This window comes from Nerophis lumbriciformis, linkage group LG37 (genome assembly GCF_033978685.3).
Source record: "Nerophis lumbriciformis linkage group LG37, RoL_Nlum_v2.1, whole genome shotgun sequence".
Lineage (NCBI taxonomy): Eukaryota > Metazoa > Chordata > Actinopteri > Syngnathiformes > Syngnathidae > Nerophis > Nerophis lumbriciformis.
This window is the reverse complement of record NC_084584.2, coordinates 3,250,001-3,267,105: the sequence shown is the minus strand read 5'-3', so window position 1 is coordinate 3,267,105 and position 17,105 is coordinate 3,250,001. Positions and strand designations below refer to the sequence as shown.

At 42.2% G+C, this 17,105-nt stretch overlaps 1 protein-coding gene across 1 annotated transcript in view; it reads right to left on the bottom strand.

Annotated features, from left to right (window-relative positions):
• Positions 1-1,542: 1,542 nt before the first annotated feature.
• LOC133577197 (collagen alpha-1(XII) chain-like) overlaps positions 1,543-17,105 on the bottom strand; it is an 18,421-nt gene continuing 2,858 nt past the window's right edge. The window contains exons 2-6 of the mRNA XM_061930830.2: positions 10,131-10,280; positions 7,690-7,809; positions 7,454-7,618; positions 7,249-7,395; positions 1,543-1,979 (exon numbers count right to left, since the gene is read on the bottom strand). Of these exons, the coding sequence (XP_061786814.2) occupies positions 1,810-1,979; positions 7,249-7,395; positions 7,454-7,618; positions 7,690-7,809; positions 10,131-10,280 (752 nt within the window). The 3' untranslated portion in view covers positions 1,543-1,809. The remainder of the gene's footprint in view (positions 1,980-7,248; positions 7,396-7,453; positions 7,619-7,689; positions 7,810-10,130; positions 10,281-17,105) is intronic.

Below are 17,105 nucleotides of genomic sequence, written 5' to 3'. Positions count from 1 at the left end.
TAGGGCACAGAGTGGGTGGGTACAGGCTGGCGTAGGGGCGTGGTGATTGGCTCATGTGTTACCTAGGAGGTGTTTCCGTCTGTGGCGGCATGCTGTTACAATTTCGCTGCGCTTGTTGAGGGATGACAGGTCTGGACGGTAAATAATAAACAGTTTCTCTTTCAAGCATAGGTTGCATCTTTTATTACCACTATTGTAAGGTGTGCTGGATGCAAGAATTTGCCATGTTATTGAATATTCAACATTATTGTCTTTGAGGTCCCAAATGTGTTTGCTGAGTTCTGTGGTATTCCGCAGGTTTTGGTTCCTGAAAGAAGCCTTGTGATTGTTCCATCTGGTTTTGAATTCTCCCTCGGTTAATCCTACATATGTGTCGGATGTGTTAATGTCCTTGCGTGTTACCTTAGATTTGTAGACAACTGATGTTTGTAAGCACCCCCCGTTGAGAGGGCAATCAGGTTTCTTTCGACAGTTACAGCCTTTGTTGGTTTTGGAGTCGCTCTGTCCGGGGGCCGACGGCTCATTTGCAATTGTTTTGTTGTGGTTTGAGATGATTTGTCGTATATTGTTCATACAGCTGTAGCTCAATTTAATGTTGTTCTTGTTGAATACCACGAAAAGAATACCTACCGGAATTAATAAAAGGCTATCGATGCTGTCATCTGGCAAAGCTGAATTTGACCAAGCAACCCCCCCGTACCAAAAAGCCCTTGATGAAAGCGGATACAATTTCACCCTCACCTATGAACCCACGCCAGGAAACCAGCCAAAAAAGAACAGAAAACGAAACGACATCATCTGGTACAACCCCCCATACAGCAAAAACGTCTCAACTAACATTGGACACAAATTCCTCAACCTGATTGACAAACACTTTCCCAAAGACAACATCCTAAGAAAAGTATTCAACAAGAACAACATTAAATTGAGCTACAGCTGTATGAACAATATACGACAAATCATCTCAAACCACAACAAAACAATTGCAAATGAGCCGTCGGCCCCCGGACAGAGCGACTCCAAAACCAACAAAGGCTGCAACTGTCGAAAGAAACCTGATTGCCCTCTCAACGGGGGGTGCTTACAAACATCAGTTGTCTACCAATCTAAGGTAACACGCAAGGACATTAACACATCCGACACATATGCCCCTACGCCAGCCTGTACCCACCCACTCTGTGCCCTATATAAACCATGGTATGTGAATGCTTCCATTAAAATCTCCTGATGATTGAGGGTACCCCCCCCCCTCATGAAACAGGCCTGTAGAGATGAAATAGTCTTGTGATTTTTTTCCCACACATACATATATTGCACTCTACTACGGTATCGAGCACTATTTTTTGGATAACCTTATTAAGACATATATATATATATATATATATATATATATATATATATATATATACATTCATATACTGTTTATACCTTTTAAATATTATTAACGACGCCCATTGCACCGGTTGTATATACTTTATATACCTACAAACATATATAACATGTCTCTGGGTGTTGTTGATAAATGGCTTTGGCTTTGCATAGGAGAGTTTTAACTTGCACTTACAGATGTAGCGACCAACTGTAGTTACTGACAGTGGTTTTCTGAAGTGTCCCTGAGTCCATGTGGTGATATCCTTTACACACGGACGTGGCTTTTTGATGCAGTACCGGCTGAGGGATCCAAGGTGCGTAATATCATTTCTCCAGATTCACTCACTCAAACTGTCGGGATTTAATTGTGATTGCATAAAAAGGTAAATATGTGACGCTCGGGTGTTGTTGCTCAGGTGACATTTTGTGGCGGCTGTTTCACTGCAGCACCTCCACCAGCACAGTCAAGATGGCGGCGGCGGCGAGCAGGGCCGAGGCCCCGGGCTGGCGGGGGGCCCCGTTGCACAGGCTGGTCTTGCACAACATCCACTTCACGGTGCCGCTCGGGTGGCAGAGTGACTCCTTGGGCACGACACTTCCATCCACGTCTGGTATCAACACAAAGGTCGGTATCAGTATCAGACCGATGGTTTACTTTCATGCTGTTATTACGTTTTATTGCTCTCATCACAATGAAGGCAATATCACTAAATCATCAACAATATCACTAAATCATCAACAATATCACTAAATCATCAACAATATCACTAAATCATCAACAGTATCACTAAATCATCAACAATATCAATAAATCATCAACAATGTCACTAAATCATCAACAATATCACTAAATCATCAACAATGTCACTAAATCATCAACAATATCACTAAATCATCAACAATATCACTAAATCATCAACAATATCACTAAATCATCAACAATATCACTAAATCATCAACAATGTCACTAAATCATCAACAATATCACTAAATCATCAACAATATCACTAAATCATCAACAATGTCACTAAATCATCAACAATATCACTAAATCATCAACAGTATCACTAAATCATCAACAATGTCACTAAATCATCAACAATGTCACTAAATCATCAACAATATCACTAAATCATCAACAATATCACTAAATCATCAACAATATCACTAAATCATCAACAATATCACTAAATCATCAACAATATCACTAAATCATCAACAGTATCACTAAATCATCAACAATGTCACTAAATCATCAACAATGTCACTAAATCATCAACAATATCACTAAATCATCAACAATATCACTAAATCATCAACAATATCACTAAATCATCAACAACATCACTAAATCATCAACAATATCACTAAATCATCAACAACATCACTAAATCATCAACAATATCACTAAATCATCAACAATATCACTAAATCATCAACAATATCACTAAATCATCAACAATGTCACTAAATCATCAACAATGTCACTAAATCATCAACAATATCACTAAATCATCAACAATATCAATAAATCATCAACAATGTCACTAAATCATCAACAATATCACTAAATCATCAACAATGTCACTAAATCATCAACAATATCACTAAATCATCAACAATATCACTAAATCATCAACAATATCACTAAATCATCAACAATATCACTAAATCATCAACAATGTCACTAAATCATCAACAATATCACTAAATCATCAACAATATCACTAAATCATCAACAATGTCACTAAATCATCAACAATATCACTAAATCATCAACAGTATCACTAAATCATCAACAATGTCACTAAATCATCAACAATGTCACTAAATCATCAACAATGTCACTAAATCATCAACAATATCACTAAATCATCAACAATATCACTAAATCATCAACAATATCACTAAATCATCAACAATATCACTAAATCATCAACAATGTCACTAAATCATCAACAATGTCACTAAATCATCAACGATGTCACTAAATCATCAACGATGTCACTAAATCATCAACGATATCACTAAATCATCAACAATATCACTAAATCATCAACAATATCACTAAATCATCAACAATATCACTAAATCATCAACAATATCACTAAATCATCAACAATATCACCAACACAACAACAAGACCAAAATAATGTAACGCTATTAAATGGAAACAAGTCAAAAACCTGTGTAGTTACTCACCTTGCTACACTAACTACATGCAGTTACTCACCTTGCTACACTAACTACTTGTAGTTGTTCACCTTGCTACACTAACTACATGTAGTTATTCACCTTGCTACACTAACTACATGTAGTTACTCACCTTGCTACACTAACTACATGCAGTTACTCACCTTGCTACACTAACTACTTGTAGTTGTTCACCTTGCTACACTAACTACATGTAGTTATTCACCTTGCTACACTAACTACTTGTAGTTACTCACCTTGCTACACTAACTACATGTAGTTACTTACCTTGCTACACTAACTACATGTAGTTATTCACCTTGCTACACTAACTACTTGTAGTTACTCACCTTGCTACACTAACTACTTGTAGTTGCTCACCTTGCTACACTAACTACATGTAGTTATTCACCTTGCTACACTAACTACTTGTAGTTACTCACCTTGCTACACTAACTACATGTAGCTACTTACCTTGCTACACTAACTACATGTAGTTATTCACCTTGCTACACTAACTACATGTAGTTACTTACCTTGCTACACTAACTACATGTAGTTATTCACCTTGCTACACTAACTACTTGTAGTTACTCACCTTGCTACACTAACTACTTGCAGTTACTCACCTTGCTACACTAACTACATGTAGTTACTCACCTTGCTACACTAACCACATGTAATAGTTACTCACCTTGCTACACTAACTACTTGTAGTTACTCACCCTGCTACACTAACTACTTGTAGTTACTCACCCTGCTACACTAACTACTTGTAGTTACTCACCCTACTACACTAACTACTTGTAGTTACTCACCCTGCTACGCTAACTACATGTAGTTACTCACTTTGCTACACTACCTACATGTAGTTACTCACCTTGCTACGCTAACTACATGTAGTTACTCACTTTGCTACACTAACTATATGTAGTTACTCACCTTGCTACACTAACTACATGCAGTTACTCACCTTGCTACACTAACTACATGTAGTTACTCACCTTGCTACACTAACTACATGCAGTTACTCACCTTGCTACACTAACTACATGTAGATACTCACCTTGCTACACTAACTACATGCAGTTACTCACCTTGCTACACTAACTACATGCAGTTACTCACCTTGCTACACTAACTACATGTAGTTACTCACCTTGCTACACTAACTACATGCAGTTACTCACCTTGCTACACTAACTACATGTAGATACTCACCTTGCTACACTAACTACATGCAGTTACTCACCTTGCTACACTAACTATATGTAGTTACTCACCTTGCTACACTAACTACATGCAGTTACTCACCTTGCTACACTAACTACATGTAGTTACTCACCTTGCTACACTAACTACATGCAGTTACTCACCTTGCTACACTAACTACATGTAGATACTCACCTTGCTACACTAACTACATGTAGTTACTCACCTTGCTACACTAACTACTTGTAGTTACTCACCTTGCTACACTAACTACATGTAAATACTCACCTTGCTACGCTAACTACATGTAGTTACTCACCTTGCTACACTAACTACATGTAGTTACTCACCTTGCTACACTAACTACATGTAGTTACTCCCCTTGCTACACCAACTACATGTAGTTACTCACCTTGCTACACTAACTACATGTAGTTACTCACCTTGCTACACTAACTACATGTAGTTACTCACCTTGCTACGCTAACTACATGCAGTTACTCACCTTGGTACGCTAACTACATGTAGTTACTCACCTTGCTACACTAACTACTTGTAGTTACTCACCTTGCTACGCTAACTACATGTAGTTACTCACCTTGCTACACTAACTACATGTAGTTATTCACCTTGCTACACTAACTACTTGTAGTTACTCACCTTGCTACACTAACTACATGTAGTTACTCACCTTGCTACACTAACTACATGTAGTTACTCACCTTGCTACACTAACTACATGTAGTTACTCACTTTGCTACATGCAGTTACTCACCTTGCTACACTAACTACATGCAGTTACTCACCTTGCTACGCTAACTACTTGTAGTTACTCACCTTGCTACACTAACTACATGTAGTTACTCACCTTGCTACACTAACTACATTTAGTTATTCACCTTGCTACACTAACTACATGTAGTTACTCACCTTGCTACACTAACTACATGTAGCTACTCACCTTGCTACACTACTTGTAGTTACTCACCATGCTACACTAATTACATGTAGTTACTCACCTTGCTACACTAACTACATGTAGTTACTCACCTTGCTACACCAACTACATGCAGTTACTCACCTTGCTACACTAACTACATGTAGTTACTCACTCTGCTACACTAACTACATGTAGTTACTCACCTTGTTACACTAACTACTTGTAGTTACTCACCTTGCTACGCTAACTACATGTAGTTACTCACCTTGCTACACTAACTACATGTAGTTACTCACCTTGCTACACTAACTACATGTAGTTACTCACCCTGCTACACTAACTACATGTAAATACTCACCTTTCTACACTAACTACATGCAGTTACTCACCTTGCTACATTAACTACATGCAGTTACTCACCTTGCTACGCTAACTACATGTAAATACTCACCTTGCTACGCTAACTACATGCAGTTACTCACCTTGCTACACTAACTTCATGTAGTTACTCACCTTGCTACACCAACTACATGCAGTTACTCACCCTGCTACACTAACTACATGCAGTTACTCACCCTGCTACACCAACTACATGTAGTTACTCACCTTGCTACACTAACTACATGTAGTTACTCACCTTGCTACACTAACTACATGTAGTTACTCACCTTGCTACACTAACTACTTGTAGTTACTCACCTTGCTACACTAACTACATGTAGTTATTCACCTTGCTACACTAACTACTTGTAGTTACTCACCTTGCTACACTAACTACATGTAGTTACTCACCTTGCTACACTAACTACATGTAGTTACTTACCTTGCTACACTAACTACATGTAGCTACTCACCTTGCTACACTACTTGTAGTTACTCACCATGCTACACTAATTACATGTAGTTACTCACCTTGCTACACTAACTACATGTAGTTACTCACCTTGCTACGCCAACTACATGTAGTTACTCACCTTGCTACGCTAACTACATGTAGTTACTCACCTTGCTACACTAACTATATGTAGTTACTCACCTTGCTACACCAACTACATGTAGTTACTCACCTTGCTATTTTTAGTCTATATATATATATATATATATATATATATATATATATATATATATATATATATATATATATATACTGTATATATATCCATCCATCCATCCATTTTGTACCGCTTATTCCCTTCGGGGTCGAGGGGGGTGCTGGAGTCTATCTCAGCTACAATCAGGCGGAAGGCGGGGTACACCCTGGACAAGTCGCCACCTCATCGCAGGGCCAACACAGACAGACAACATTCACACACTAGGGCCAATTTAGTGTTGCCAATCAACCTATCCCCCAGGTCCATGTCTTTGGGGGTGGGAGGAAGCCGGAGTACCCGGAGGGAACCCACGCAGTCACGGGGAGAACATGCAAACTCCACACAGAAAGATCCCGAGGCCGGGGGGACAAGCGGTAGAAAATGGATGGATGGGTGTATATATACATAGTCTGCGCCCGTAAAATGTCATTGGGGTCCCACCTGAGCCCTTGATGCTGTTACAAAGGTTGAGGGTGAGTTCATCCACGATGTCCGGCAGAAGCTTGAAGTCGTTGACGTTGTACACGTGAGTCTCAAGGGGGTCGCTGGCCATGGACCGAAGCTCATTCTCGTCTGCGTTCTTCACACCTGGTAAAAAAAGAAGAAGTGAAACTAGAATTGTTGGCTCCGCCTCATGACGACTCACCAATGGCGTACAGCTCGATGCCGGTCTCTTTCAGCTTCTGCCAGTGGGTGACGACTTCATCCTGTGACTTTCCGTCTGTGACTAGGATGACCATTTTACGAGAGTCTTGGCGCATTCCCGCGTGGCGTCTGAAGTTGTTCTGGAGGATGTAGCTCAGAGCCATCCCTGCAGCACGGGAAGGGGAGGAGTCAAATCCCTTTCGGACCAAATCCACAATGAGGACGCTAGCTTGTCACCAGTCTTGGTGTTTCCTCCTTTGTAAGGCAGGTTGGCCACGGCCTTCAGCAGGGACGCCTTGGTGGGGTGAGCGTTTAGGTGCCACTCGGTGTTAGGGTCTCCGCTGTACTGAACCAGACCTGCACACAACACAATAACCACTTTCTCACCGTCGGATTGATCCGACAACTCTGCAAAACCTGGCATGGACGATCAGTCTGTGGCGAGTGGCCAGAGAACAAAAAACTGTAGATGAATTCTGTCCCAACACATAAAATACGTCCTCCATTCCCGGGCAATCCTGAGGTGTTCCCAGAGTATTATTAAGATCCATCCATCCGTCTTTGTCGGGTTGTGAGGGCAGCAGCCTTAGGAGAGAAGCCCAGACTTCCCTCTCCCTACCACTTGGTCTAGCTCTTCCCGGGCAACTCTGAGGTGTTCCCAGAGTATTATTAACATCCATCCATCCATCTTTGTCGGGTTGTGAGGGCAGCAGCCTTAGCAGAGAAGCCCAGACTCGCCTGTCCCTACCACTTGGTCTAGCTCTACCCAGGCAACCCTGAGGTGTTCCCAGAGTATTATTAAGATCCATCCATCCATCTTTGTCGGGTTGTGAGGGCAGCAGCCTTAGCAGAGAAGCCCAGACTCGCCTCTCCCCACCACTTGGTCTAGCTCTTCCCGGGCAACCCTGAGGTGTTCCCAGAGTAGTATTAAGATCCATCCATCCATCTTTGTCGGGTTGTGAGGGCAGCAGCCTTAGGAGAGAAGCCCAGACTTCCCTCTCCCTACCACTTGGTCTAGATCTTCCCGGGCAATCCTGAGGTGTTCCCAGAGTAGTATTAAGATCCATCCATCCATCTTTGTCGGGTTGTGAGGGCAGCAGCCTTAGCAGAGAAGCCCAGACTTCCCTCTCCCCCACCACTTGGTCTAGCTCTTCCCAGGCAATCAGCCGGGAGACATAGCTTCTCCAACGTGTCCTGAGTCTGACCTACCGGTTGGACATTCCTGACACACCTACCCAGGCAGGCGTCTGGGGGGCATTCTGACCAGATGCCCGAACTCATCTGGCTTTTCTCAATGTGGAGGAGCAGCGGCTTCACCCTGAGCTCCTCCGGAATGACGGCTTCTGTACCTATCCCGAGGGTAGACCCCCGCCACCCGACAGAGGACACTCATTTTGGCCGCTTGTACCCGTGATCTTGTCTTTTCGGTCATAACTTAAAGCTCATGACCACAGGTGAGGCTAGGAATCGACCGGAAAATTGAGAGTGTGGAGAATACATATAAGTTTAAGAGTTCTTTCTTTTTACATAGCCATGTTTAGACCATCTAGTACTTTTCCTTTGTATAGTCTACTAGTTTCTCTTGTGTTCAGAGGTCTGTTTAGTGTCTTAAACCATCGGAATGTAAAATACAACCCCCAATCTTTTCTTATCAGTGTTGGGAGGGGGAGAGATGGGGGCTTTCTTTGTGTGCAAGGAGTTGGCTTTTCCGTTTGAATGTCAGAGCCACTAGAGGAGCCGATATGAATGTATTGGTCTAGGTGGTTCTCCCAAAGCTTTAGTAAAACTTGATAATATTCCTATTCTGTCTTGGTGGTCCTTCTTACTCAGCATATATGTCATCGAAAGAACTTGGGATTGACCAGTAACTTAGAATCCCTGGGAGGAAGAGCTGGTCTGACGCAACAAGAGCTTTGCCACCTGGCTCAGCTCCCTCTACACCACCAGGGTGCACATCTCTGCAAACGCCGCACTGATCCGCCTGCTGATCTCACGATCCACTAACTCGTGAGCAAGACTTCAAGGTCCTTGAACTCCTCCACCTGGGGCAGGAGGATATCGTCCAACACGGAGATGGCACACCACAATTTTCCGGGAGAGAACCCCAGACCGGGACTTGGAAGTAGTATTAATAGTAAAAGTAATCATAGTAGTGGTTGTACTAGCACTCATAGGCATCCGTCCGTCAGTAGTGACGATGGGTTGCGCCTGGGGGAGTTCATTCTCAATGATTCCTCCCACCGTCGAAGCTGGCGCCAATCGGGTGGAACTTAAGACTGCCAGCTTCCGTGTTGTTTCCTCCCTTTAGGGGGGAGGCTGGAGTGACCTCTCCGTGGCGCAAGCCTGGGCAGAAAGTATGGAGATCTTGGGTTGCCCAGACATCAAGATCCCCCTCTCGGCCGTGACGATGTGGCCCAGAGGAAAGCAAGGCAATACATCTGGCATCGGCTTGGCTGCAGGAGCTGCCGGCAGGGGGTCAGCAATGACACCCAGCCGCCTCAGGGGCTCCACTCCTGAATTTCTGTCTGGGTTTACTCCCATAGCCTTTCCTTCTCCCAAAGGTACCACAAGGCAGCGGGTGGGGGGGCAGGGGGAATGACGACTATTTGACCCATAGATGTACTAGCACTAGCAGTAGTACTACAGTAGTAGTAGTAGTGAGTGGTGTGCGGACTTACCGATCTGGACATTATCAGGGCCGATGTCAAAGACGCTGACCAAGCGAGCGATGAAGTTGCGAATTGTTTTAAAGTTGAGGCGGCCGATACTCCAGGAGCCGTCGATCAGCAGCACGATGTCTGCCTTGGCTGATGTCTTACATTGTGTGTCTGCAGGGACAAGGACACAAAGACTAGTGTGACGTCCGGCTACACCCTTGATTTGATCGTGACTAAGAGTCTTGCCATTCCAAACGTGAATGTTGTCGATGCTGCATTATCAGATCATTTCTGTGTTTTCTTCGACTTTTTTTTGGCAGACCCAAACGAGCAGTTGGGTCCCAATGACAAATATAATCGTGGACCCGTCTCAGTCAATTCAGATGGAGGTGAAACAAAACATTGGAGCTAGCTAAGTTACTGAAAGACTTGAAAGTGGGGACGCCGGACAATGTGGGGGGTGTTTCACCTCCCGCACACAGTAAAGCTAAGTGGTAGCTACTAAATTAACTTATAGTTAAAAAGGTAAGTATGGGTAATAGTAATCAATAACAGATAGTCCAATAGTCAATGATAACCTCGGGGGTTAGCTCCTCCTTTGTTCTGAGGCTCAAATTGGTAATTCTACCATCGTAATTCCTAGGCTGGGATGGGCGGGAATAGGAACATGAATAATTCATCATTGTGGGCGTTGACCAATCAGCTCTTCTCGGTCTGACTAATTGGAATTGGATAATCAAAAAGAGGGAATTGGAGAATTGGTTGAAAGGAAACATGATAATTAATATAATATTAATTAATAATATTTCTACCGCTTATTCCCTTTGGGGTCGCGGGGGGCGCTGGAGCCTATCTCAGCTACAATCGGGCGGAAGGCGGGGTACACCCTGAACAAGTCGCCACCTCATCGCAGGCCCAACACAAATAGACAGACAACATTCACACTCACATTCACACACTAGGGCCAATTTAGTGTTGCCAATCAACCTATCCCCAGGTGCATGTCTTTGGAGGTGGGAGGAAGCCGGAGTACCCGGAGGGAACCCACGCAGTCACGGGGAGAACATGCAAACTCCACACAGAAAGATCCCGAGCCCGGGATTGAACCCAAGACTACTCAGGACCTTCGTATTATGAGGCAGATGCACTAACCCCTCTTCCACTGTGCTGCCTGGTATAACTTGCATCAAGTTCAATAATAAATAAAATAACTTGCATCAAGTTCAATAATAAATCAAATAAAAGTGTTATAACTTGCATCAAGTTCAATAATAAATCAAATAAAAGTGTTATAACTTGCATCAAGTTCAATAATAAATCAAATAAAAGTGTTATAACTTGCATCAAGTTCAATAATAAATCAAATAAAAGTGTTATAACTTGCATCAAGTTCAATAATAAATCAAATAACTTGCATCAAGTTCAAAATAAATAAAATAAAAGTGCCACTTTGCAATCTTTGCAAAAAAAAAAAGGAGGAGCTATGCATTTGGCAAGACAGGGCAAGTGACAGCACTTTGCCCCGGGAGAGCCACCTTGCTTCACTGTGAAACACATACTTGCCAACCCTCCCGGATTTTCCGGGAGACTCCCGAAATTCAGCGCTTCTCCCGAAAACCTCCCGGGACAAATTTTCTCCCGAAAATCTCCCGAAATTCACGCGTACCTGAGTGACGTGTCGACAGCATGTTTTCACGTCCGCTTTCCCACAATATAAACAGCGTGCCTGCCCAATCACGTTATAACTGTAGAATGATGGAGGGCGAGTTCTTGGTTTCTTATGTGGGTTTATTGTTAGGCAGTTTCATTAACGTCCTCCCAGCACGGCAACAACACACAACAACAGCAGTCACGTTTTCGTCTACCGTAAAGCAGTTCGTCTGCCGTAAACAGCAATGTTGTGACACTCTTAAACAGGACAATACTGCCATCTAATGTACATGCATATGTGACATTAACATCTAGGGCTTTTAGAGAGTGCAGTGCACAACTGCGCACACAACAAGGAGACGAAGCAGAATGGATCATCAGAGAGGGTGTTCAGCATGGTTAGGAAAATAATGACAGAGAATAGAACAAGGATGGACAATTCAACCCTTAACTCAACAATGAGTAGATGAGTGTTATGTGTGTGTATATGTGTAAATAAATGAACACTGAAATTCAAAGTATTTCTCTTATTTATATATATATATATATATATATATATATATATATATATATATATATATATATATATATATATATATATATATATATACATATACACATATACAGGTAAAAGCCAGTAAATTAGAATATTTTGAAAAACTTGATTTATTTCAGTAATTGCATTCAAAAGGTGTAACTTGTACATTATATTTATTCATTGCACACAGACTGATGCATTCAAATGTTTATTTCATTTAATTTTGATGATTTGAAGTGGCAACAAATGAAAATCCAAAATTCCGTGTGTCACAAAATTAGAATATTACTTAAGGCTAATACAAAAAAGGGATTTTTAGAAATGTTGGCCAACTGAAACGTATGAAAATGAAAAATATGAGCATGTACAATACTCAATACTTGGTTGGAGCTCCTTTTGCCTCAATTACTGCGTTAATGCGGCGTGGCATGGAGTCGATGAGTTTCTGGCACTGCTCAGGTGTTATGAGAGCCCAGGTTGCTCTGATAGTGGCCTTCAACTCTTCTGCGTTTTTGGGTCTGGCATTCTGCATCTTCCTTTTCACAATACCCCACAGATTTTCTATGGAGCTAAGGTCAGGGGAGTTGGCGGGCCAATTTAGAACAGAAATACCATGGTCCGTAAACCAGGCACGGGTAGATTTTGCGCTGTGTGCAGGCGCCAAGTCCTGTTGGAACTTGAAATCTCCATCTCCATAGAGCAGGTCAGCAGCAGGAAGCATGAAGTGCTCTAAAACTTGCTGGTAGACGGCTGCGTTGACCCTGGATCTCAGGAAACAGAGTGGACCGACACCAGCAGATGACATGGCACCCCAAACCATCACTGATGGTGGAAACTTTACACTAGACTTCAGGCAACGTGGATCCTGTGCCTCTCCTGTCTTCCTCCAGACTCTGGGACCTCGATTTCCAAAGGAAATGCAAAATTTGCATGGTTGGGTGATGGTTTGGGGTGCCATGTCATCTGCTGGTGTCGGTCCACTCTGTTTCCTGAGATCCAGGGTCAACGCAGCCGTCTACCAGCAAGTTTTAGAGCACTTCATGCTTCCTGCTGCTGACCTGCTCTATGGAGATGGAGATTTCAAGTTCCAACAGGACTTGGCGCCTGCACACAGCGCAAAATCTACCCGTGCCTGGTTTACGGACCATGGTATTTCTGTTCTAAATTGGCCCGCCAACTCCCCTGACCTTAGCCCCATAGAAAATCTGTGGGGTATTGTGAAAAGGAAGATGCAGAATGCCAGACCCAAAAACGCAGAAGAGTTGAAGGCCACTATCAGAGCAACCTGGGCTCTCATAACACCTGAGCAGTGCCAGAAACTCATCGACTCCATGCCACGCCGCATTAACGCAGTAATTGAGGCAAAAGGAGCTCCAACCAAGTATTGAGTATTGTACATGCTCATATTTTTCATTTTCATACTTTTCAGTTGGCCAACATTTCTAAAAATCCCTTTTTTGTATTAGCCTTAAGTAATATTCTAATTTTGTGACACACGGAATTTTGGATTTTCATTTGTTGCCACTTCAAATCATCAAAATTAAATGAAATAAACATTTGAATGCATCAGTCTGTGTGCAATGAATAAATATAATGTACAAGTTACACCTTTTGAATGCAATTACTGAAATAAATCAAGTTTTTCAAAATATTCTAATTTACTGGCTTTTACCTGTATATATAGCTAGAACTCACTGAAAGTCAAGTATTTCTTATATATATATCCATCCATCCATTTTCTACCGCTTATTCCCTTTGGGGTCGCGGGGGGCGCTGGAGCCTATCTCAGCTACAATCGGGCGGAAGGCGGGGTTCACCCTGGACAAGTCGTCACCTCATCGCAGGCCCAACACAGATAGACAGACAACATTCACACTCACATTCACACACTAGGGACCATTTAGTGTTGCCAATCAACTTATCCCCAGGTGCATGTCTTTGGAGGTGGGAGGAAGCTGGAGTAGAACCCACGCAGTCACGGGGAGAACATGCAAACTCCACACAGAAAGATCCCGAGCCCGGGATTGAACCCAAGACTACTCAGGACCTTCGTATTGTGAGGCAGATGCACTTCGTCTCTCTTCTCATACACACACAGTTTGGACAGTTTACAACACTTTACAGACTAGCATGGAATGTGTGGGGGGGCTGGTGGGTGGGAGTAATGATTAACTTTCAAGAGAGGGAAAATGAAAAAGATCAGACCCGCAGGTGCATGCACAATTGTTATTGAAATACCCATATATAAATGTACCAACAATAAAACTGAATCACTCCACATCCAACACCTTTCAACATTCACCAATACACCCACACACACATTAACAAAATAGGAGCCACCCCAGTCCGGACAATATTAACAATTATACACGCGTGCTTTTTGTGGAACGGCCGTCTCATATCCTGAACGCAGGCCACTTCTACTCGTAGACGGCGATGAGCCCGCCCAGCGGAGCAGACCCTACGTTAAACACCCTGACCAACACGGAACCCAGCCCAAGGCGCCATACAATCACTGGTCATCAGCCGACAAATCTACAGCCATCATGTGTGGTCACTTCCAAAACAGCTTCATCAAAGCTCAACTGCATGGAGTCTAAACTCCATCTGTCTAACTGCAGCTCACTGATCAAACGTCGTGACAAATATCAGCTCAGTCCATCTCCCTTATCGGAGTCACTAAGAGGCAGAGGTGGGACCAAGTCATTGTTTTGCAAGTCACAAGTAAGTCTCAAGTCTTTGCCCTCAAGTCCGAGTCAAGTCCCGAGTCAAGACAGGCAAGCCCCGAGTCAAGTCCAAAGTCAAGACTGGAAAGTCTCAAGTCAAGTCCTAAGTCCTGCATTTTGAGTTTCGAGTCCTTTCAAGTCCTTTTAACCACAGACTAATATATTAACACAGATTGTGTATGCTTTTCAAACGCTGTATTTATTTATTAAAACAAGTGCATTTTAAATTGCAGGAAAGAAAATTGTGCACTTTATAATAGCACTATTAACCAGTCATTTTAAACATTAACTCATTCCTTTACAGAACAAACACATTGAAAAATAAAGTGCAAATGTACTTATTTGTACAAAAGTGTTAACATTGAAAAAACATGACATATACGTGAACATAACAAAAAAGTTGTACTTTTTATATGTCAGGGCCCTATGCTGCATTGCATTTGCAAAAGACCAAATTAGCCAAGAGTCTGTCAGTCATTTGTGCACGATGGGGGCGTAGTATGATGCCACCATGGCTGAAAACTCGCTCCACTGGAGCACTGGAGGCAGGCACTGCCAAGACTCTCATGGCCACTCGGAACAGTGAAGGAAGAGTCTTCATGTTCAATGCCCAGAACAAAAGGGGGGAGAGAGTTGTTTTGGGTTGGTGCACTACTTGTAAGTGTATCTTGTGTTTTTTATGTTGATTTAATTAAAAAAAGAAAAAAAAATTATTTCTTGTGCGGCCCGATACCAATCGATCCACGGACCAGTACCGTGCCGCGGCCCGGTGGTTGGGGACCACTGAGGTAAACAACCAACAGTATGTCAGAAAGCTAGCTAAAACGGTACACATATTCATAATATAGTATACATTTTAACTGACCTTTATTTGACTATTTTTGTCTTTTTTTAGGTGGCTAAAATACGCGGTGCTGCTGACCGCCGTCTAACGTTACGTGTGATATATTGACTAACGTAACCCTGCTTAAAAAAAATCACTGAACAAAAAGTATGAATAAGGTAGTGAACTGCAACAGATTCCCGTGTTTGCAATAACGTTATAACGTTAGCAGTGAGTTTACAGCCTCACTGATTTAACTACACAGCAAATAAAAGTCACGTTACTTAGCCAATAAACGTTATCTTACATTCAAAACTTACCGTTCTTTGTGCAACCTCAAATGCCGTACGAAGTTGGAAATTGTTGCCTCTCCATCAGTAATTTTCGAACCGCATGTGTTGCATACTGCAAATTGTTTTCTATTGACCACCTTGTAATTTTTATACCCAAACGAAATTATTTTAGGCATCATTTTTTGTTCACTGGCGTGTGGTTTGGACATGTCTTCTTCGTTGGTTGTCCTGCAATTTGATTGGATGAATGCTGTGTGATGAAAACAAAGTAGATCTAATTTGATTGGCTGTTGTACTGAGACCACACCAGCTGACACACGCAACGCTGATAGACAAGTACACGATGAAAAATACGGAGCGCTCCCGAATAACTTTTTCATCTTTGGGTTTTGGGGGAAAGTAGCAAGTCATGTCAAGTCATGTCAATTCAAAAGGCTCAAGTCCAAGTGAAGTCACAAGTCATTGATGTTCAAGTCGAAGTCGAGTTGCAAGTCTTTTTACATTTTGTCAAGTCGAGTCTAAAGTCATCAAATTCATGACTCGAGTCTGACTCGAGTCCAAGTCATGTGACTCGAGTCCACACCTCTGCTAAGAGGTCACTATAATGGGGCTTTTACCTGCTGCAGCTCCACAAAAACAGATGTGTCGCACATTCACAGACTTTTTAGCAATTTTTTATAGTCAAATGTACCACCCGGCTAGTGAAAATGCCCTTACTCTAGCTGTATCCAAACTGCTAACCTGGTGTACTTGCAGAAGAAGAAGAAGAGGTGAAAAAAATGTATTTGCCTCAAATAGTCGGTGCTAAATAAACACTCCTCATCCACCACAATTCTATTAACAGCTACCCTTTTATTAAAACAAAAAAAAATCACAAGTTTTCTTTATTCACAGATAGTTAAAGTTAATGTTCAAACAAACACACAGACAATGTAATCACACATATAGCAACCCAAGCCAAGCAAG